Genomic DNA, 24,747 nt, shown 5'->3' on the forward strand with positions numbered 1-24,747 from the left:
GTGCATCTCCCTTTCCATAGAAGACTCCGGGAAAGCCACAGGGACTGTATGTATGTACCTATCTGGTCTTTGGGATTGTGGCTTCGCTCCCATTTAGTGTGAGCAGCAAGCAAACTTACTGTTCCGGCACTATTCACCTATGTCTGAATAATGAGAAATAAAGGATGAACCAAGCAAAAGCTAAAAAATGCTTCTAAACTGGACTTTCTCAGCCTTCCAAGAGGTAGGTGGGGATTAATCAAAGTGGATTTCACTCTTTCCTCCTGAAGATTTATCTAGCATCTCAGAGTCATTGTGGATTCTAAAAAACACCCCGAACTTAATTGCCATGTACCGCCTCTGCAATTTTGTGTCACCTATTTTGACTTGGGAATCATAGAATCATATCACAGAATCATAGAATAGTAAAGTTGGAAGGGGCCTATAAGACCATCAAGGCCAACCCCCTGCTCAATGCAGGAGAAGTAGGTTCACCTCAAACAACAAAATGCTTTCACCAGCCAAGTCTGGTACAATAATAAGCATCATGCTAGACTTCCTTCATCTCTAATTTTAAGAAAATCAGCCATGCAATCCTATACATGTCTATTCCAAAGGAAGTCCTATTGAGTCCAAGGGAAGCGAGTTAGGATGGCAGCCTATTTTCATGATTTCCAACATAAAATATTGGCTTATACATATATAAGCATATATAAGAATAAGCAATTCCAACCTCTGAAAATTCCCAGAGTTCTCATACTGTAATTACTATGTTATGTGATGTTTGTATTGGTATCTAGTATTTTTTATTAAATGTTTGTGATGGTCTGATGACTGTATACAAATACACATCTGATCTAAACTGCAATTGTAAATGCAAGTTTTTAAACTGATAGTTCAGTGCACTGCCAAACATCCTTGGAAAGTATAGAACTGCCACTCAGTTTGACACATATGTTGTGAATGGCTTGTTTCACTGTGCATGAACTGAGCCCTCACACCAGTTCTTTCAGAAGAGTATTGCACCACTTGCAATTCTATGGCACTATTGGGAGGTAGAGGAGGGGGAGGTAGGTTTAAAGCCTTCATGTAAGCATTGGACCAGGATCAAGGAGGCTTGAGTTCAAATCCCCACCCAGCCAAGAAGCTCACAGGGTGACCTTTTGCCAGTCGCTCTCTTTCAGCCTAACCTACCTTGCAGGGTTGGATAAAAGGAGGGGAGAACCACGTGTGCCACTTTGATCTTGCAGGAAGGGTGGGATGTACACGCAAGACCAACTATCCTTGCTAGCATTGGCTGTTGGAGGGGCTCTGGGTTGTAGCGTGTGTGTGTGTGTGGAGGACTCTCAGGGAGCAAGCAAGGTTATGCAGAACTCCTAAAAATGCCCCCACCCCCAAAAGTTTCAATGCAAGCTGCACCCTCTCACTGGAGTTTGTTCAGTTTTCTCTCCCCGTCAAACCTCCTTCAAAACTATGTTCCATACAGTCCCCCACTCCCCTTTCATAATACTTTTCAAGAGCTGTACCTGCTTCTCTCCAGGTTATGGGAATGGAAAAAAACAACTGGGCCACTTATGAAACAACTACAGAAGGGAATTTCTTGCAGGTTGGTCCTTAGACTATTACGGACGGCATGCTATATCCAAAGAAACACATTGCTTTTGTTTAAAGACAAAAGAACTGCGTATAAAGGTAAGGGGATTGGACCCAGACTTTGACATACTTGAGCAGAACACATTGAAATCAATGGGACTTAAGTTACTCACGACTAACTGAAGTCCAGCTGATTTCAATGGGTTGGATCCAGATTTACAATGGATCAACTGCGCTGGTGGAAGGAACTTTCCTGCCCCCTCCTTCCCACATTTCCCAGCCCCCTGAAAATGCTACGCAGGCAGTGAGAAGGCCCTGCTGAATGGCGACAGCTATGGTGGGGGGGGAGACCCCCCAAACTGGCCAAACCTGACGTGAGCAGAGCCCTTTATGGAAGGCTGTTCCTGGATCCAACCCACTGAGTCTACTCTGAGTATGACTATGGGTTGCATCCAATGGTGTCATTCTGTCAGTGCAAAGCTTCTGCTGCTTATGGAACCGTTTTCGCCCTTGTGCAAGTGTCAAATCCAAGACTTCGATTCCCCTTGCGCAAGGGCATTGCTCAAGACATTCCACAAGCTTGTTGTACAAGGTGTTCCAAAACTTATACCATCATTAGGTCAAGTATTGCTTGCACTAGTTGTGCTAGTGGTTCTGCTAACAGTTGTGCAACTGCTACCCAAATGCCAACTCTTTTCATTTTTCTGCTAGCATGACCTTGGATATAACCCAATAGCTAGATCCAACCCAAGCTCTTTAAACATACAGCAGTGTAATTGCTGACGAGAAACCCATCCAAAGTTCTGGTATGCTGGGGACTTGAGACCACAATTCAACAAGCTTGATTATACCTTCCAAAAGTGTAAGCCGTTATCCATCCTCTCTCATCAGATCTTGGGGAGGCGGGATGGAGAGACAATTCCTTGTATGGTAGGTTGTTCTAGAAACTGTGGCTAGCACCCTTTTGAAAAGACATCCAAACTCACCACCACCACCACCACCACAATACCTGACCCACCACACCTTTATCCCAAAAACACCTACCCGGCTTTAGGGCAGCAACCTGGTCCCTTCCTTCAGAAAGTACTCGGTACTACTGAGCAAGAACAGAGGCTGCCTTCCATCATAAGCCTTCCACTATGACATCATGACACTTGGTTTTATTGTGAAACCCTTGGAGAAGGAGAGGAAGAAGGAAGTCTAGTGAGAGTTCTGCTTTTATTTTTTCTTGACTGATTTGGAAGGGAAGGATACATGGGAGGCTAAGTGAACACAGTTGCCAACTGGCTGTATTTTCCCAATCTGCTGGACCAGTAGGATTCTTGCAGATGGCCAAAATAATGGCTCTTCATCTTGGAAATGGTGACCTTTTTTCCTGTGTGCGCATACACTAAGGCTGTATTGTTGCCAGCCCTTTTCCATGGGTCTTTACAAATTAAATACTCAGACTGGTTTGGGGGTGTGGGGACATCTGCATTCTTAGTTCTAGAGCACATAAAAATGTAAGAAGAGCTATGCTGGATTAGGGCAAAGGTCCATTTAGTCCAGCATTCTGTTCACAGTGGCCAACCAGGTGCCTGTGGGAAACCTGCAAGTAGGACATGAGTGTATAGCACCCTTTCACTTGTGTTCCCCAGCAACTGGTGTACATAGGCATACTGCCTCTGATACTGGAGATAGCATATAGCCATCAGGACTAGTAGCCGTTAACAGCCTTTGTTGTTGTTGTTGTTGTTCAGTCGTGTCCGACTCTTCGTGACCCCATGGACCATAGCATGCCAGGCCTTCCTGTCCTGCGCTCTCTCCCGGAGCGTGCTCAAGTTCATATTCATTGCATCCGTGATGCTATCTAGCCATCTCATCCTCTGCCGTCCCCTTCTCCTTTTGCCTTCAGTCTTTCCCAGCATCAGGGTCTTTTCCAGGGAGTTTTCTCTTCGCATTAGGTGGCCAAAATATTGGAGCTTCAGCTTCATTATCTGTCCTTCCAATGAGCACTCAGGGTTGATTTCCTTTAGGATGGACTGATTTGACCTCCTTGCAGTCCAGGGGACTCGTAAGAGTCTTCTCCAGCACCACAGTTCGAAAGCATCAATTCTTCGGCGCTCAGCCTTCCTTATAGTCCAGCTCTCACAGCCATACATTACTACTGGGAAAACCATAGCTTTGATTAGACGGACCTTTGTCGGCAAGGTGATGTCTCTGCTTCTTACTATGCTGTCTAGGTTGGCCATAGCTTTCCTCCCAAGGAGCAAGCGTCTTTTAATTTCATGGCTACACTCACCGTCTGCGGTGATCTTGGAGCCCAAGAAAATAAAATCTGTCACTGCTTCCATTTCTTCCCCTTCTATATGCCAGGAAGTGATAGGGCCAGATGCCATGATCTTAGTTTTTTTAATGTTGAGTTTCAAACCAGCTTTTGCACTCTCCTCTTTCACCCTCAACAAGAGGCTCTTTAGATCCTCTTCGCTTTCTGCCATTAGGGTGGTATCGTCTGCATATCGGAGGTTGTTGATAATTCTCCCAGCAATCTTAATTCCGACCTGTGATTCATCCAACCCGGCATTTCTCATGATGTACTCTGCATATAAGTTAAATAAGCAGGGTGACAATATGCAGCCTTGTCGTACTCCTTTCCCAATTTTGAACCAATCGGTTGTTCCATGTCTGGTTCTTACTGTTGCTTCTTGACCCTCGTACAGGTTTCTCAGGAGACAGGTAAGGTGGTCTGGTACTCCCATCACTTTAAGAATTTGCCACAGTTTGTTGTGATCCACACAATCAAAGGCTTTAGCGTAGTCAATGAAGCAGAAATAGACGTTTTTCTGGAATTCTCTTGCTTTCTCCATGATGCAGCGAATGTTGGCGATTTGATCTCTAGTTCCTCTGCCTCTTCTAAACCCAGCTTGTACTTCTGGTAGTTCTCGGTTCGCATACTGCTGAAGCCTTGCTTGTAGGATTTTGAGCATCACCTTGCTGGCATGTGAAATGAGCGCAATGGTGCGGTAGTTTGAACACTCTTTGGCGTTGCCCTTCTTTGGAATTGGAATGTAAACTGACCTTTTCCAGTCTTGTGGCCACTGTTGAGTGTTCCAGATTTGTTGGCATATTGAATGCAGCACTTTAACAGCATCATCTTTTAGGATTTTAAATAGCTCGGCTGGAAAACTATCATCTCCGCTAGCTTTGTTGTTACTGATGCTTCCTAAGGCCCACTTGACTTCACTCTCTAGGATGTCCGGCTCAAGTTCAGTGACCGCACTATCATGGCTATCAGGGACAGCCTTAACAGCCTTATTAACATAATTAATTATTAATAAGGTTAACAGCCTTATCCTCCATTTATTTGTCTAATCCTTTTAGAGCCACCCAAATTGGTGGCCATCACTACATCTTGTGAAAGTGAATTGCATAATTTAACTATGCGCTGTGTGAAGTAGTTCCTTTTACCTGTTCTGAATCTCCCACCAATCAGCTTCATGGGATGACCCCGGGTTCTAGTTTTATAAAAGAGGGAGAAAAAGTCTCCCTAACCACTTTCCCCACACCATGCATAATTTTGTACACCTCTATAATGTCTCCCCTTACCCATCTTTTCTCTAAGCTAAACAATCCCAGTTGTTGTAACCTTCTCTCATAGGGGAGATGTTCCATCCCCTTGATCATTTTAGTTGCCCTTTTCTGCACTTTTCCAACTCGACAGTATTTTTTAGATGCAGGCACCAGAACTGTACAAGATATTCCAAGTGTGGTCACACCATAGATTTGTATAAGAGCAGTATGACAGTGGCAGTGTTATTTTCCATTCCTTACTTACTTATGCCTAACATGGAATTTGCCTTTTTCACAGCAGCAGCACACTGGGTTGACATTTTCATCAAGCTGTCCATCACAAGCCCAAGGTATCTTTGTCACAGTCACTGTTAGTTCAGATCCCATCAGCTTATGTGTGAAGTTGGGATTTTTTTGCCCCAAAGTGCATCATTTTACACTTCCTTATATTGAACATTCGCCATTTGGATGCTCATTCTCTGTTTGGAGAGATCTTTTGGAGCTCTTCCCAATTACTTTGTTTTAACCACCCTAAATAATTTGGTTCATAAGCAAACTTGTCCACCTCATTGCTCACTCTTAACTCCAGGTCATTTATGAGTAAGTTGAAAAGCATTGGCCCCAATACAGATCCCTGTGGGACCCCACCATTTATATCCCTCCATTGGGAGAATTACCATTTATTCCTACTCTGATTTCTGTTCTGGAGGGAGCAATCCTATGGCTGCTAGACAGCAGCTAGACAGCCATAGGATATGGTGTTTTCCAGGAACCAACCTCAGAGCCTGCGCTCCAAGGTTGGTTCCCGGAGAACCAACCTCTCCCCACTTCTGCACTGCCTTGGAGGCAGCGTGGAACAGCCCTCCACGCTCGCAAGAGGAGCGTGGAGCAGCCGGAAAGGGGCGTGGCTTGGGGCGTTCTGGGGCGGGGAGAGTGTAGCTGTGTGTACAACACATCCAATGTGTCATATAGCAGCCTCCTTCCCAGCTCCTGCGGCTAGACAGACACAATTGGCTGTCTAGCCAAAAAAGCAGGGCAGGAGAAGAGCGGAGGGAACGATCTCCTCCATGCTTCTCCTGCCCTGCTTTGGCTAGGCAGTAGTCTCCGAGTTCGGAGGCAGCCACCTATCTAGTTAGGATTGCACCCTTAATCAGTTACTGATCCATAAGAGGATCTCTCCTCTTATTCCATGACTGCTACGTTTGCTCAGGAGTGTTTGGTGAAGGATTTAGTCAAAAACCTTTTGGAAGTTCAAGTAAACAATTGCTGAATTTTTCAGGAAAAAAAATGAAAAAGACATAGAAAGAAACCCAGGGAAAACATCACCCCCAACCCTTCACTCCTCTAGGCTTCCACTTCTGGGGTCCTGTTGCTTAGCCCATATTGTCTGGAGCATCCTCTGCCCAAGTTTCCCATTCCTTGGCATACATCTCCACCAAGCACCCCACCACCTTCCTTCCAACAGCGCAGCTCCTGTGCTTGAGAAAATCTCAAGGGGGTTTAACTTTCCATATCTGTGATAGCTAGAGATCTGCTATCTTAAAAACAGGACTCAGTGGTTGAACAGAAGTGCCTATACATATGAATGCAGTCAAGGGCCCAGATATTACTGCCCATAAATAATCTGGACATTCAGAAAAGCATGGACAAAGGTAATCACTGAGATGGATTATGCTTTTATGTCTCAAGTCAAATTATCTATTTTCACTCACGTGCTCTTAGACTAATACAGCAGTAATTCTCTACCAAACTCCTATCAAGCAGAGCATCTGAAAATATGTCAACATGACCTAGAAAACAACACAGTAACAAATAAAAGAGCTAGTGGGAAGCACTACTGTGAAGCTTTTAGGCCCCATACTTGAGAAAAATTACCAAAAAGGGTAGCCATATTAGTCAACTGCAGCAAAAACGTGGAGACCCTTGCAGCACCTTAAAGGGCAACCAATGTATTGTGGTATAACCTTTGGTGAGTCAGAGTCCACTTTGTCAGATGCATACGTAAATTGGTTATTCCGTTGGGAGGACTAAGACATGAAAGTGCTCTTTTAGGAAGCATTTGCTCTGGAGATGAAATCCAGCCTTTAGTGATGTTGAACTTGGTAGCAAGCTATATGCTGGTGTTTTAAGGCATCACTGACATATGCTGGTGCGCTTGTTTAGAATCAGGTACCAGTCAACTGTGAGAAAGTATAAGTGTTCTGTTCCGAACAATTCAAAGTTATTTGATGAGAGGAAGCCAATGCTGCAACCCTCCCCCAAGTAAAATAAAATCAAGAATCCAGGATATATTCTTAAATATGGTTTAATACTCTTCTCCATTTCTGTACATCACAACACCAAGATATCACTGCTTGGGAGCTCTCTGAAGAGGCTATGTAGTATGCAAAAGGCTAGGATTCTCACCCTTTTAATGTGTCTAAGTGTAATACATATCAGTATATATTGATATATACATCAATATATAATGCAATATATATCACCAGAGATAACACATTGATTAAAGAGATACAAAAATTTGGCATCATTTCCAAACTTAAATAGTAAAAATAAAACTACAAAAAAAAGGAGCTGCATACCCTAAATGTGAAACAAGCAGTATATTCAAAAATGTAAATTTACACCCAATTTTTCTGCTCTTGTCATGTCATAGCAGACCCATTTACAATGGCAAAATCAAATTGTGCTGCTTTGAAGAGCACACAGATGCTTGTGATCAGGCGTTCTGCAAATCAAATTGCATACTCAGACTCACAAAGGGCTTCTGTAAGAGACTCCACCCAATGTGGACACATCTTGTGGACAATCATACACACTGCCTGCTTGCTGAGTTATAAAAAGATACAAATTCTATTGCTCACATTGACAGAAAGTCATTTTGGACCTCTTTTAAGTATACACTGTGATGAGAAGGCTTAGTTAAGACAAACTCTCCCTTCAATTCAAGTGAGACAGGATTACTGGAACGATATGCAAAATTTGCAAGTCGGGGAGCGTTTGACCAATAGAAGAATGACAAGAGGAAAATGAACAGAGCTAGGCACTAAAATATCAGAGTATTCTTAAGAAAATCAGCCAGTCCCAGGGGAATACAGGAAAGTGAGCTAAATGCCTTGCATGAGCTATGCCACAGTGTTGAATGTGAACCTTTGGCACCAAACTCCTAAAAAACCTTGCTGATTCCTACAGAAGCTTCGCAGCCACCAGTGCCAAGGGTTACGTCAATCACATTTTTTGCTAGCTAACTTGCATTTAAAGCAGTTTGCGGAATTTTGATGCTGGTTCACCAAGGCAGCTTATGCAGTCCCAAAACAAAACTAAAAACCCCAAACAACAGTAAAGAATAGAACCAAGCGTAATTACTATTAGCTTGCTTGTGGAAACTGTTTATTATTGACTGACAGGAGAGAAAAGTGAAGGCCACACAATTCATAATCCCAATCACGTTTGCCAAGACCCTGGCATTTCAATTGCCATTCATGAAAGATACTTCCTGATTTATACAAGCAGTGTTTTTGCAGTCTAAGGATGAAATGGGTGGACTTCCCAGACTGTCTGAATTTGTAAGTCACACCTTCCAAGCAGGCATGCCATAGAGTTCAATTCCTTTTACTTCCACCATTGTAGTCTGAGAACAATGGGAGTAACATCTCCCTAAGGTTCTTCTTGTGCAGTCTAAGCCAAGAACGCCATGTAAATGGGTCATGTCACTGCAAAATGCAGCAATAAATTGCCTCCAATCAAAAAAAACAAACCAGTATAATCTTTCTATTAATTTTTTCAAATGAAGGTTGACAGCAGTTAATGTAGCATGAAGGTTAAAAAAATCATTTTCATAAAATACAAGAGCAACCAATTTCACCATTAAGTAAAAGTAAAAACTGGGATCTTTTTTAAATTAGTCCAAAATGGCATTATAGAAACTTAGTAGATTGCTGCTGAACTGACACTATGACAAATCAGTAGGGTTTGCTTCTTTCTTTTTTTTAAACCCGGTATTCTGGATAAAGTTCTGGAAATACTCCAATTCTAAGGCAGGGATCTGTTTTTTTCCATCGTGAGTTTTCTCCTTGGGTTGGATGCTGGAGGGGTGAGGCACGTTTTGCCAGACCCAGGTCGACTACCTAGTAGTCATCAAGGTCAAAAAATTCATCATCTCCTCCTTGGTATTCCATTCCCTGGAAGTCCACTCGGTACCGCAAGATACCTTTGGAAATAAATGTTTAAAGGAAGATATTATAAACACTTCTCATTTATGAAAATGGTTTAGCTCAAAATTCATTTTATCTGTACCCCAATATTGAACCAGACTGCATACATTTCCTTCCTGCTTCTACTGAGTAGCTTTGATTCATATTAACAGATATTTAAAATGGTTAGTAACAGATGAGGGCAGGCAGGTGCGTCAATTCCTGTTTCTGGGAAAGATCTATTTAAAGCTGCAAGGCAGAAAGAGGCATATGCACAAAATGGGAGCTACATTCTTCACGGAGTTCAGGCATTTACCTGACACAACCAACCTAAAGTCAGAAGTGGTGAGGAATTAGCCCAGCCTGGACAAGCAAGTGGCCACAATCCAATGCGAATTATGCTGAAATTCTGTGTTCCATTCTGAAGGGGAGACAGAGCCCCCTATGTGCAGCAAAAGAGGCAGCAGTAAAAAGAAGAGGAACCTAGTGTAGTTCAACAGATCTGAACTACAGATCTCACTACTGAGCTCCCCAGTCCCAGCCAACATGACCAATGCTAAGGGGCGACTGGAGTTGGTCGAAAAGATCTGGAGGGGACCAGGTTGGCACCAGGATATACATTATGATATACATAATATTAGCCTATCCCATGAGTCCTGAGTATGCTGCTGACTTGATATGCTTGATCTCTTTAACACACTGATCAGTGTCTTACCTATTTGACAACAATGAAAGGCATCAACTAAAGATGTAGCTTTTTTCAATGAGAACACTGAATTCTGTACACTGCCCTGTGATTTTCTAATGAAGGGTGGCATAGAAATATTTTAAATAAATAAATAATCATGGAGAATACAGAAACAATACACTGCCTACTCCAACATTCCTATCCATAACCTTATTTACTTGGAAGCAAGTCTCACTGATCTCAGTGGAACCTACTTCAGAGTGAGCATAACCTGAGTCAAAGCCCATAGCCAGGAAGAAGCTTCTTTGCTCTAAAGATCAAATCCAGAGTAAGCCTAGATTTTCTGTCTGAAATACTGGAGCAATCGCCTTCTTTTTAGGGACTTCTTGCATGTTTAAATTGGGCTTCTATGTAGTGCTATCTCTGATGCCACACGTAAATCGGGGATTCTCTCACTCAAATGGAAGAAGGGAGTCATGTGCCACTCTTCTTTTTTCTTCTCTGTACAGACAAGCTCATTTGTGAGCAGCAATCCAATAGAATCCTGAAAAGCTTGAAGCATGTTAGAGCAACTTGGGGGAGGAACAAAGACTACAGGAAGCATCCACTAGAGTGTGGACATCATGGACCACAATCATCTCAAAGCATGCAGGAAAATTTGTATAAACTGATATCTAGAAGATATTTAACAATGGTAAGTATTTACCAAACTAATGTAGGATGTTGGAATTATGGGTTGCAAGGCACAGATCACCATTGTTTGTAGTCATGTCAAAGAACTAAAAACTTCTGGAGGAAAGTCTTGAATTAACTCTAGAAGTGATTTTTTACTGATGCTAAATGAAGAACTCTTGCACAACATTCAAAAGATATGGAAAATACTTAAGATGTATGTAGACTGAGAAGGAAGGTGGATGGAAAACCTCTCAGAAAATGAAAAATAACCATTAGATATGGGAATTAAGTTATGGAACAGGTTGCATTATTAGGGTTCTCCTCTATTTGATGAATTTATATTATCATAAAAGAAATATGATGGACCAGTTCCAGTAAAATGCTTGTCTTCCTCACATATTCCACAACATAAAAGCATTTTCCAATTTAAGGTAGGCCACGATAAAAATGTACTAGAGATCCTTCTTCATTTCAGCAGTGTGAAACACTTGTATATCACCAGGGCTCTGTACATGGAGGAACACCTTTTGGAGAGTTGTAGAGTGTACCATCCCCAAGACCTTCAGGGAGGAGGAGGAGAGGAAGCAGGTCACAAATGAGCAAAGTTGCACAACTGTTGCCATGCCCATCACTGAGTTCATGTTACCAAATGATTCCTGTCCTTTTGAATAAGTTTTCCTCTTCTTTGGCACCACATCAATGCAAGGCATAAAGCAGTCATACACACTGCCATTTGCCCTTTCCATTTACCTCCAATTCCTCCAAATCCTTTCACAAACTGAGATCCTTCCTGTGACTTGTCTGTCACAATTTCCAACGTGGCTCCAAATTTCTTGTAGTTGTTAGCAAACCACTCAAGCAGAGGCATGCTTTCTATCAGCTCATGTTCCTGTCCAGTCTAAAGGTGAAAATTGAAGAAAAAATTAAGCAATTCTGTTTTCTGTACCTCACATCAGTAGTTAATCTGCCACCTTTTTTATTCCACTAGGAACTAAATAACCTGTTGCCAATATAGTCATGCACATGAAATGTGGCTGGCATGATAATGCCTTTCACTCACTTTGCACAATAGCATCTTATCAAGATGAATTTTTAGACAGTCTGCTGTGTACACCTAACTCATCCATGTATGTTTCAGAGCCAGCCCAATTCAGAGTACTGTCTATCACCTTTAAAGCCTTAAATGGTTTGGGACCATAGTATTTAAAAGGACACCTTCTCCCACAAGATCACAGAACAGTAATGAAACCAGGGCCAAAGCTGCTAGGTTGGTCCTCTTTGCTAACTATTGTTTTCCAAAGCAACTCACTCCATGTTCTTGCCTACTGGGGCAAGAGTGAAGAACAGAAACTTCCCTTCTGCTTCATTGCATTGCCACCAGCTGGAAGGACTGTGTGACCATATGAGCATTTCAAAGGAAGTAACGGTGGTGGATGTGCATGCTCATGTAGGGGTGCCTATGATCTCCCTGATTTCTGAATTGCTCCCACTGCTGCTGTAGCATGAAGACAGTCAGCAGATTCCATGAAATGTAGCCAACTACTCAATAATTTAGCTACTGTATTTGAATATCAAGGAGAATTAATATTCCTTGCACTGTTGAGCTCTGAACATCAAATGTCTAAGAAATGTATCCTATTAGTGCCCTGCACATCTTCCAAAGCGCCCAGGGTAACATATATGCATTAGTTCATTTTCTCCTCACAATGAAGCTGAGAGGCAGGTTAACTGAATAGTGACTTGCTCCAATCCACCTAGGTTTCTTCATGGCTAACATAAGAAAAATGTGGCTTTTTATAAATACCTCTTTATCTGTGAAGTGGGATTTATCTTTTTCTTGTTCTGGTGTCAAATAGAGAATCTTCTCCTCTGTGGGTGGGGAAAAAGCATAAGAGGCATAATAATACAATTTCCCAAAGACAAATTAGATTGCTTAAGTACATAAACTAGTGCAAAGCCAGACGTTACTAAGACTAGAAATTCTATTTATTTTTGTGGGGAAGCATGAACTTCAGCCCAAACATCACACACAGTTCTGTGGAAAAAAAGAGTGACTAGAATGTTGTCTTGGCCAAACAAGACTGCAGATGGGGCAGAAAACTACTGGCTAAATGCAAGCAGTTTTAAGTCAGGGCCAACCTGAGGAAGGAGCATGTGTTCACTTTCTCCTTCACCCATTTGGGGATCTAGGAGAGACCAGAATACTTTCCATCAATGCCTAGTTCAGAAGGCAGTTGGCAAGGTTGCAGAGCTCACTTAGTATTACTAAGACTTGCACCCTGCCAACCATTGGATTGTTTAAAAATGCAGAATGCTGTTGTTGCCCAAGGCAGGCAACTCATTCTGACAGCTGCTTCTCTTCCTTTTTGCTTGCTCATGGAAGAACTGCTACTGCTCAATACAGGTGAGTGGGAGATAGTGGGAGTGGCTCATCTTTCTCTGGGAACATGGGTCAAAAGTGAGGAATAACCCCACCTTGCATTTCTCTCCTCCTACTGCCACTTGTCATGGCTAATTGAAAAGAGCCTGTTCCTTTCTAGATTTCAGTACAGATGGAAAGGAAACATGTTAATAAGTCCCTTTTTCTTCCTGTATTATGAACAGAGACTACACATTTACATGAATGCAACATTATAGTTATATCCTTGAAGACTACTCAGCTAGACCACCTTAGAACAGCAAATGTAGGTACTCACCCTGTACAGAGTGAGATCATAGCCCCTACACCCATTACAGTAAAGTCAGGTCTACTTGCAGATATTACATTTTATAAGTCTAGATACAAGTAAATTCAAATAATACAAAAATGTGTCTTAAGGATGGTTAAACACTCATCTTACTACTTTATTCAAGGTGTTTTTTAAACAACGATCTAGGGGGCATACCCAGGCATATCTATAAAACCAATTATTTAGTGACCTTTCTTGTGTTTTTCAAAACACTGGTCTTCCGATGCAGGTCTGTAAAAACTAATGTCAGAGGATGGCTTTTGTGACTATAAATTTCCGTAAATACCATCAGCAAGAGCATTTCTAAGAACAAAATTGCTTTAGAATGATCTACATCAATCCATACAAATAAATGAATGCTAATCCATCAAATCCCATTATCTGGGCATGGGGAACTACGTACCTTCTGTGCCTTGGCAATGGAGAACATATCTCATTATATCCAGGTTCTCATAAACTATCAGGATCTCTACTGCTCCCATTTCTAAGGCTTTTAGAGTGTCTTCAACACCAAAACAATACTTCCCTGTGTCCTGACTGATTTCATCAAAGTATCGGCCTAAATTTAGAGCAAACCAGAGAGATGGAAATGAACATGCCATGCATAATCAATGCTATTTTCAACACAAAGGTAACTTAATTTAGTTACTCTGATATGAGGGAGACATTATTGGTTACATTCAGGAAGATGGAGATTAATCATCCTGACAAGATGCGGACAGCTGATTCACTGGCAATGACACACTCATAGTTATCACATCTGTGAACATTATGTAAGAAGGGAAGGCTCTGACAAATGACCAGTCACTTCAGAAACCGTCTCTGATACGCCTGCTCAATGGAAACAAACAGGACTCTATTTTAATGGTATCTAATTCAGGAATAGTACACCCACAAACTTCCATTTTTCAAGCAGTAGGGTGGTTATGGATGACGATTTTCACTGGTAGCTTTGAGTGACCGGATTAAACAAGTAGCCCAGGTGAAAGATAATATAAGGGCTGTTCACATGACACGACAGCCCATGATGGATTAACACACATGGTAAAGCTGCAGCATGTGCGGACTGCATTCAGGCGCCATCTTGAATATGCAACCCCTGCTCAGAGGTTGTTGTGGGATCTAGGCAAGCATGGCTTATGTGATGGATAAACAACCCTTGCATAACCCATGGTCTGTTTTAACTCAAGTTAAACAACCCTCACATAACCCACGCTCACCGGATTTGCACAACACAACAACCCCCAAGTGGGGGTCGCATATGCAACCTGGCACTTACAGGCACTGCAGCTCACCGTGTGTTAAATAACCCACAACAGCCCACAGCGTGTCATCTGAACCCAGTGACAGAAAAAAGGAGACTGCTTTTTATGTCTCCCGACTTAGCATTTTTGCAGGTTTCATCACTTCCTAGAATCTGATTCAGAATTACTGTGGGTATATCCCTAATTGCTAATGAAATTCAATTGCAATTTCTTTCCTGGTAAACAGATATGGTTACCAACTAACACAGGCAATCAAGCTTTCTGTGGGTAAGCTCAAGGTACCATGAGGAATCGACAGATGAGAACACAATAATCCAATAAAACTCCTAAAAGTTTATACTTGCTTGCATGTGCAATCAAAATATTCACTCCAATTTAATTTAGTACTGAGCTACATAAAAGTGTATTTTCAGCAAGAATTTTCACATAAGTAGCTAATTTCTAAAGGGTGTTTCAACTGGAGAACTGGTATGCAGCAGCACCTTTAAAAGCAAGGTCTAATGAACATCTTGAGACATGAAGGTTTATATTTATAGCAATTGATGGCCAATAATACAGACACCACATCCTTGTTTAAAATATTTTCTCCTGCAATACTGTGGAAGAATACTTTGTGGCTTACGTAACAACGCTTCTACAAAATTTTGGGGACACATTTATTGTGCTTGTAACACAGAATGGTTGGATGAGCATTTTATTCATACCTATTAGTTTCTTTTCTTGAATGAATTTCACATTAGACAGGACCTCAGTGGACAATTCAATTGCTTGATTGAATCCATTTTCACCACCATATGAGATGTCAACTAGCTTTAGTACTTTGGACTGCAACCGCTATAAACACAAAGAAGTGATGTTTTAGAAGAGTTTTAGAAGGGTTTTTATATAAACATACTAGATTAGAAGCTTGAAAAATGCTGAATTCAGATCCACTGGATACAAATAAGGACACTACATATGAAACCTTTTTGATGAAGGTTGGTAGTGTCTCCAAACAATGGCGACTCCTAACTGATGAAAGTATACCTTCTTTGTTGTGAATAGAAATATGAAGTATTTGGTGAACATCCAGACTCTAGATGGAAACTATCCAAATTATTTCAGTGGTCAATGGGTTGGACTTTAATGCCTGCACAGATCCTTCCCTTTCCCCCTCCCAGAAGTATTTCTCTTCTACTCCAGTAGCTATGGATTGCAGCCACTCTCACCAACTTGCTACTGCAGGGGCATTAGGTGTACAAGTTTTACATAACTACATAGTGCCAACAAGATCACTTCTATTTACCTGATCAAACATGTCTGACTGACTTAGTTCAGTTTTAAAGTCAGCTGACCCAGCTAACACGAGACCAGCCACGTTCACCTTGTCGCCAGAAATGAACAGCTGTACGGCCGTTTCTGCTACCTTTCTTACATAGTTGTGCCGCTTCTCCATTCTCAAACGAGCAAAACGCAAGGCCGACTGACCTCCTCTTCCTTTGAGAGACAGAGGTAAAATGTAGCAATATTAGATGGGACAGTTTCATGAAAAGGGGTTTCCATCCCCAAGTATCCCCCCCAGCACTACACCAATTTAAATGAATACTTATAGTATTCTTCTCTCTCTTAAGTGCCTGAACCACATATGTTTGTCAAATCACAGCCAAGTCCACACAAAAATAACTCTCATATTAAAATTCACAGGCACCTGTTTCAATGCAGAATATGATTTGTGACTCAGCTGCAATTATTACAACTGCATTGTTAGGTGAAGCCACCACAAATCACATGAAACGAAGCTAATCTTCTTATCTGCAAAGAATATGAACTAGGCTTGTTAATTTGGTCTCAGGCTTTCTGCTCTAGTACACTGTTTAACTGGTGCAATGGCAGCATCCTTCAGAATCACACCCCTACAACTACTGAAAGGTCTTAACTTAATGCAGAATTAAGGCTAGCCCATTGATCTCAATGGACTTAAGCATGCCTTATAGGACTGTGGCCAAAGATATCGAACAGGTAAATTATTCAGCACAATAACTAACCAAAATCATTCAGGAAAGATTATTACATTTTATGTGTGCTGGCATGTAACAATGACATCAACTTAATTTTTTTTCTCGCAAAAGTAGGATGGGTGCCCTACTAGGTATTCTGAAAATCATTTTCATTCAGTTGTTCGGTTATCATTCTTGCTTCTCTTACTACAGAAACTAGCTCAAGTCCAAAGTTACAGATTCTCATACTACTGTACAGCAGTGTTTTCGCTGGGACTTAAGGGAGGAATTCAAGGGGACATTTTACAGCTCCCCTGCTGATTCTCTTCTGCCCCCCCAATTCCCTTCCACACGCGGCCCCCACTGCATGTGCAATGCTGATTTAGCACTTCTGGAGCAACTCAAAATAAGCATTTCTGGAAGGAGGCAAGTTGGTGGAGTTCACATAAGGGAGCTCCACCGACTTGCCACCTTCCAGAAACCAGCATTTCTGCTCATTTGGGGGCTTCCTCTAGGAAGGACTAAATCTCCCTTGTGTAAGTGGTGGGTCCTGCTTCTGCAACAGAATCGATGGGACCCACCACTTGTGGGAGGGAATTGGTGGGGACATCGCTCCATTGGATTCTGCCCTAAGAAGAGCTTTCAGTTGCATTCTTTGAAAAAAACCTAATTATTTGAAGGCAAAGCCTGTGCTTCTTTAAACAATGAAAAGTTGGTCCACACTACTTTAACCAACATCTTGCTGCAGGGATGGGCAACTTGTGGCCCTCCAGAGATTGTTGGACTGTAACTTCCATTATCCCTCACAACTGGCTGTGCTGGCTAGGGCTGATGGGAGTTGCAGTCAAAGAACATCTGGAAGGCGACATGTTGTCCACCCCATCTTACTCTACTGCGGTTACCCAGATAAAATATCCAACAAAAACTTTAGGTACATAGCCTCTCAGCCCTCAAATCACAAAGGTGCTTACAAACTACACCTCCCCCAAATTCTCTTTTCTGGAGACACACTGATCTGTCTCATTTTTATACATTACCGTGTTTCTTTGGGAGATCCACTGTGAACTTGTGCAGCACCTCTCTGGTGTTTCCTTGAAGAGTTCCAAAGAGTGCACCACTACCATCTATTACAATAAAGCCAAACTTGCTGTCATCTGACAGTAGTGCCGTAAGGGCCTGAAAATCAACATGGAAGATTTATTTATTTACAGTATTTATATACCACTCCACATCAGAAGATTGTGGAGCAATGAACAACAGAGGTAAAAGAATAAAATACCAGGTTAAAATACCAGGTTAAAGGAGCGGGAACAGTTTTTCACATTTGTGCACATCTTCCCTACAACAGTTGTTAATGGAGGTTTCCTCTAGAGATGGAGACGACTCTTGCTAGACCAACCCATAAATTGATCAGAAGATCACTGACATATCAACCTGAACTGGCATCTCCAGCCAATACCCAGGCCTAGTAAGGGCTAGTGTGCCCTTGCTATTACTGTCCTAATCTACAACAATCCTAAACAAAACAGATATACTCATCAGGAAAAATAATCTAATACAAGCCCCCCAAATCTGCTCTAGAGGATCCCCCAACTCTCCAGAGCAGATTTGGGAGGCTGCAGGGGGATGGGGGTGCACATTATTCCTCTAGCAAATGATCAGCACTGGATTCAACCCTCGTATAACCCCTGCCACCCAGATTCACTCATGACAAGCCACAGCAAGTGTGCATCCTCCCCACAGCAACACACTTGTCCACCATGATCACCTGGCCAATGTGTATTCATGAGACTGGTTATTTAATTAGTTTACTAGTTTTGGCTGCATGCATTGGGTGTTAATTATGTACACAATACATGGTATTTCATTTCAAAATCTGAATTCCTGTTCATGTACAGTGATACTGAGCATGACCACTGACTTGTAGAATGGATGTGGTTTTTAAACTCTCCATATCTGCATACACATCTTCTCATGTACCAAAGTTACCAGTTAGATAGAAATGTCACTTACCTCTGTATGGAATTTATTATCACACAGATACAATGATGTATTTATTGGTTTGAAAGGTTCAAAATCAATGTTGACTTTCTTTTCTTTTCCTTCTTCTGTCACAATTGTTCCACAGTAAACAACCAGACCATTTGGAGGTACTGTAAAAAAAACAAATCAGGGTGTAACTTCAGGTGATATCTAAGCATGCATCAAATTATTCACAGTGAAACCAGCATAACCCTTTACCTTTGTTATAAAGTTTTAGCCGTTGCTGTACAGATGTAATGGCGCCAAGGACTGAAAGGCGATTCACTCGAGATTTAATGTTTGATGCTGTGCCAAACTCATCGGCTAGCATTTTTGCCACTCGTGAAATCTGGTCTTTGGGGGGAATGATCAATGATATCATGCTGGTGCCATTGCTAAGAGGAAAAGAAATGAAACTAAATTTAGGAAAACAAATTAACACATGTGTGGCTTCAAGTATGGAAAAGAAAACACGTGTCCAAAACCAACCACACAACTTGGGAGCCTCCCTCCATATTGGTTATTCTCTTTCCTCTATTTGCAACGTCCCTTGGGAATAAATGGGGAGGGTGTGTTGAAATCCATGGAATACTTACCAAACTTAAATTTACCACTTTAAGAAAAAAAAATGCATCATAACTGACCATATAAAATTGTACTATATGGCATATCTATAAAATTTACAGAGCAATCCTATGTAGACCCACCGAGTTGAATCCAGACTTAGTAAGACTTAGGGTAGACACATGGAAATCAATGGGACTTAAGTCATGATTTTTTGGCTGGAGAAGTTGAAGAAAAGTCCTTGGGGAAAAAAACTTTTTGTCCAAGTTGTTCTGGCCTTCATGACTCTAGGCATGGGCAGAGCCCAAAGTTGGCAGAGGTAAGACTCCTACCATTGCTCAGTACGCAATAGGGAAACGACACTTGCATCAAGGCATTTTCCTTCCTCAACTTGTGCAAGGTTCCCTCCTCCAGCTTTGTAGCTGGGGAACAGAGCAGGATTGAGTAGATATCAACAACCCGGAGCAGGGCCAGGGAGGGGACATGGCCTGAGGAGAGTCCAAAGGCCCTGGACATCTGCGTTTAGCCCACTGCCCGAAGGCTCCGCACCCCTGCTATATGGCTTAGGCATTATGCTCCTATCACTGCTGCCCTTGAATTTAAAGCAGGGGAAGCAAAAGCATACTTCTTAGAACATACTAACCTAGCTGTTATAAAGATTTGAGATCCAAGTTAACTCTGACTGTTTTCCTTTGTGCTTCTTATCGTGGTAAGAATGATCTGCCAATTATCAGTAAGTTTCTAATCGTTTTTATGGCAAGAATATTTTTAACCTTTCATCACCACTTCAGAAATGTAGAAGCAGCACATTTTTATTCCCAGTCATTCTGACCCAACAAGACCGTTTCAATCTACACCTGTTGTTCAGAGATGGCTTTTTTACCTTTGAAATCTTATCAGAAGCAACTGAGAAGACTTGCTCAGTAAGTTATCTCCCTAAAGGGGTCTCCAAAAGCCACCATAGCTTTAAAGCCACTGCAGCTTTTTTCTCCAGGTATTTACCTCACTGAAATATGCATGCTTTTGGAGGCATTAACAACTTAAATTCCTAACTGGTTCCTTTCAAAGGAAAAGGCAGAAGAAAGCGGACAACTCAAACAGCCCTGGGAGGCAGCATATTTCTATGAACGTTATTTTCTGAAAACTTACCATTTTGAAAAACATTATATCCTATCAACTAGCAAGCTTCCAGGGACACACAGAGGGGAGATTTATATTACACAACTTTTAAGGGAACCTCCATAGCCTAAGACAAAATTTGACACGCATAGACCTGGTTCACACGTAATGATGACGCATGGTTTAAGCAACCCATGCATTCTGTATGAGAAGGAGAGAGCGAGCGTGCTGCTTCCTGTGCACTCACCACTTCTACTTTTACTCAACAACCTATGATCGGCCTGTTTGTAAGTTGTTGAGCATGATGTGAGAACCTGACCTATGGGTTGTTTAGGGCTAAACAAGCCAATGGTTTGGTTAACCAATTGGCGTTGTTACGTGCCCCATAGTTTAAGCACTCCAAATACTAGAACAATTTGAAAATGGGATATTTACACCTCTCTGCCTTGAAACTTAGGACAGGAAACCCATTAACAGCAGCTTGTACTCCAGCAGAGAGCAAGCCCATACACAAGTAGGATGAGAATGTTGGCACCTAGGAATTCCATGGTGACACATCTGGGGGAAGATTTGCAGTGGCAGCAAGGAATCCAAGGCTCAAAATGGGACAAGCCCTCCATATCCTTTAACAATCCTTACTTTAAAATACCATCAACCATGGTACCCCTCTGGGATAACTGAGCTGGGAGAGAGAGGCACTGTGCCGCAGTGGTTTCGCACCTACTCGGATGGTTGGCTCCAGAAGGTGGTACTTGAGGAATACTGCTCGGCCCTGTGGATTCTCCAGTACGGGGTTCCGCAGGAGTTCGTTTTGTCCTCCATGTTACTCAGCATCTACATGAAACTATTGAGTCTGGTCATCTGGAGTTTTGGAATGCGCTGTCATCAGTATGCTGATGACACACAGCTCTCTTTCTCCTTTTCATCTTCTTCAGGTGAGGCTGCTTAATCAGTGTCTAGTCGTGACAATGAACTGGATGAGAGCTAATAAACTGAAGCTCAATCCAGACCAGACTGAGATGCTATAAGCGGGTGGTTCTCCTGAACAGATGGGGTTGCATTCCCCCTGAAAGAGCAGGTTCATATAGCTTGGGTGTACTCCTGGAGCCATCTTTATCACTTCAGGCTCAAGTAGCCTCGGTGTCATGGAGTGCCTTCTACTAACTTCAGTTGGTGGCCCAGCTATGCCCCTATCTGGACAGGGATAACCTGGCTTCAAATGTCTATGCTCTGGTAACCTCCATGTTAGATGACTGCAATGCACTTTATGTGGGACTGCCTTTAAAGACGGTTCAGAAGCTGCAGCTTGTGCAAAATGCAGCAGCCAGACTGATAACAGGGACAAGACGGTCCAAACATATAACACCAATTCTGGCCTGCTTGCACTGGCTGCCTGTATGTATCTGAGCTTGATTCAAGGTGGTGGTTTTGACCTATAAAGCCTTACACAGCTTGGGACCACAATAACTGATGGAATGCCTCTCCTGGCATGAATTGACCCACACACTATGCCGTGCATCGAAGACCCTCCTTCAGGTGCCTCCTCCGAGGAAGGCCCAGAGGGTGACAACAGGGGGGAGGGCCTTTGCAGTGGTGGCCCCCCATTTATGGAATGATCTCCCCGATGAGGCCCACCTGGTGCCAACATTGTCATCTTTTTGGTGCCAGGTTAAATCTGCCCTCTTCTCTCAGGCATTTGGCAACATATAACAAGTTATTTTGATCAGGTCCTGGATTGTCTCTGGCTGTTTGTTTTAAATGGTTTTAGATATGTTGTTGTTGTGTGTGCTATCTTATGTCCTTACATGAATGGAAATTTTATTTTATTTTGAAAGGAAGTAAAAACAAAACAAAAGTGATACACAACAAGATTCCTAAAGAAATTCACTAGTACTCTGCCTCTGTCACAGAAGGTAGGCAACCAAGAATCCCTGCTTCTTTCAGCTTTGTTCTCCCACCCCCCACTGTTACCATGGACAGAGAAAAGGGAAGGCCTGCTCCTCCAGATCCTGGAGTGTGGATTTTCGCCTGTAGCATGAAAGCTGCATTTTCACTAGTAGATGCAAAACACTCAACAGTAGAAAAGAATTCCACCATCATCTTCACTCCTGCATCTGGCCAATCTCCTCAGGCCTACAGTTCCTGGTGCAGTGATTTGTAGCAGCAATTTGTTTGTACACCTTGTGAAAATAGTTCAAATTTCCTGAGCCACCATTACATTTTTAGGTGCCCAAGAGACCAAACATCAGCGATTTTTCCTGTCCTGCACATAATCCTCTCTACTGGAAACTATTATAGAAGCCCAGTTATACAGAACCATGCCCCAACGGAAATTCAGGAGAGGTTCCATCTACAATTCTATGCCTCCCAAAGTGGTCAAAGGACCCTTCTATATCTGGCAAAAAGTTCTGTTCTATTAACCTTACCAACCATGTAACCTCTGGTAAGTAACAATGGTCCCCAGGCAACTGGCAGCACCAGCTCCTGCAGATGGGAGAAGTACCATGACGCTTTCAAACCCAACGGAAAACATGTACAGTATCTTTGGAGCTGCATCCACCATCTCCCCCAACATTTTTATAAAGCTCAGAGAGGTAAAACAGGCAGCCACAACAGCACCACATCCCTCCTTCTCAGGATAAAGAATATTAAGGTAATATCGCCTTAATATTCCTAAACTTCCTAAACTTTCAAGAGGCAGCAGCAAGAGTGTTTCTGGCACTACATCAACCTCAACAAATGATCACCTCAACACCACTGCAGCTGCTTTTCCTAGTTTATAACAGCTAGAAGAGGCACCCATAGTAATGCTCCAGCATTCTTGCCAGCAGCATGGGATGAATGGCTGAATGGAGAAGCAAATATGAATGAGGGCATGTATGTAGTCTTAAGAACATATTTGCAAAGATGATCTATTCTATCACCCCAACCTCCAGGAAAGTGCTTCTTGTTAACATCTCTCATTACTTCAGAGACATTCATTCGATGCTCTCGTCTAAAGATATTTGAGTCAGGTGTTATCAACATGTATTATATTGTCGGCAGATGGAACTTCCTCCTGCTCTCCTCCCTGCAGCCCTCCACCATAATCTGCTCCAGAGTCTACCAACCCTCTACAGCAGATTTTGAAGGTGCACACGGAGCTGCAGGGGTGAAGAGGAATCACCCTTCTCCTGGTTCTACTGACAGAAGCAGTTCCATTTCCAAAGACCTAAATGGATTTCACCCTGTGAAACTGGAAACCGATTTAACTGTGTCCAGGCATCTGATGTCAATATATTGGTGTGGGAGGTAGGTATCATCTGTGATTGCTTATTACGTAAGATGTCCCTGCCTGTACAGTCAACCAAATATTGATTTATACTGCAGTGTTAAAATGTGTTTTGCATTTCAGATAATGTACAGAACACATTACATACTAAATGGTAATGCATCACTGGTGCCAATTAGATCAGACCCTAAGAGGGTTCAGTGACTTTCTGAGCTGCTAATTCTCAATACAAACTTTTCAGCTGTACTATTTTGCTTTACATCTGGACTGTTTGCATAGCTTTTGAGAAATTCCAAATCTACCCATATAATTCAGTGGAAAGAATCCTGTATCCAATTCACATTTCCACTCAGATATAGCATGCCTTACTAACTACATCACGTTACAGCTACTTCACACATAAGCCCATTTCCACATCACTAATAGCACAAGGGTGCAGTGCAAATAGCCTTGATTATACAAGACAGTCTGCTCGATTCTTCAAAGATTTTTTTTTTTTTAAATACCAACTAACAGATTGTAGAGCATACTGCTGCCACCTGCTGGTTAAATAAGTAAGCAGTCAAGAGAAATTGCAATCAAGAGGACTGGTATCAGATCTGTACTGCCTTAATCAAGATTCAGATTAACTTTCAGCATGCTGTAGTTTCACCGCTCTAGAAATTGATCTCTGGATACTGTCAATTATTCAGAAGATTTTGAATCCTCAACTGACTTCAGTAATCAAACACTACGGGTTGATAACTAGAGCTCAGGATATCTGGATTCAGCCATGTTAAAATAGCTGAAGAGATGTGCAACTACAACATTGGCTAATGGAAAAAATATTTGGAGGCCACCACTAACAATACATTTCACTTATCTAGGTCCAAAAAATATGTTTTTAGGCAAAATATGAGTCTGCAAATTGAAAATAATTTAAATTTTTTTGAACGTACAAAACTCTTTGTAGTTTTTGGTACAGCATGGTGGCTAGAAACATGAATCAGGACAGGCCTACCTTGGCCATTATATGGATTATCAAGATGTGGCTATGAAGCACTTTGAAGGATAAAATCACCCTGTGAAGTAACTCACTATTCTTATCACTTCACAAATGAGGACGTACCTACAACCACCCAAGAAGC

At 42.0% G+C, this 24,747-nt stretch overlaps 1 protein-coding gene across 4 annotated transcripts in view; it reads right to left on the reverse strand.

Annotated features, from left to right (window-relative positions):
- Window positions 1-7,410: 7,410 nt before the first annotated feature.
- The window catches only part of ETF1 (eukaryotic translation termination factor 1), a 37,366-nt gene continuing 20,029 nt past the window's right edge, over window positions 7,411-24,747 (reverse strand). For all 4 annotated transcript variants that reach the window (XM_084825729.1, XM_084825723.1, XM_084825707.1 and 1 more), the window contains 9 exons: window positions 18,886-19,061; window positions 18,658-18,797; window positions 17,682-17,820; window positions 15,954-16,144; window positions 15,373-15,502; window positions 13,807-13,962; window positions 12,479-12,543; window positions 11,425-11,572; window positions 7,411-9,328 (listed from right to left, as the gene is read on the reverse strand). In XM_084825729.1, coding sequence (XP_084681855.1) covers window positions 9,246-9,328; window positions 11,425-11,572; window positions 12,479-12,543; window positions 13,807-13,962; window positions 15,373-15,502; window positions 15,954-16,144; window positions 17,682-17,820; window positions 18,658-18,797; window positions 18,886-19,048 — 1,215 coding nt within the window. In that variant the 5' untranslated portion in view covers window positions 19,049-19,061 and the 3' untranslated portion in view covers window positions 7,411-9,245. The remainder of the gene's footprint in view (window positions 9,329-11,424; window positions 11,573-12,478; window positions 12,544-13,806; window positions 13,963-15,372; window positions 15,503-15,953; window positions 16,145-17,681; window positions 17,821-18,657; window positions 18,798-18,885; window positions 19,062-24,747) is intronic.

The sequence above is a fragment of the Heloderma suspectum genome, chromosome 1 (assembly GCF_057233095.1).
Source record: "Heloderma suspectum isolate Gila_16-S chromosome 1, 16-S_ref, whole genome shotgun sequence".
NCBI lineage: Eukaryota > Metazoa > Chordata > Lepidosauria > Squamata > Helodermatidae > Heloderma > Heloderma suspectum.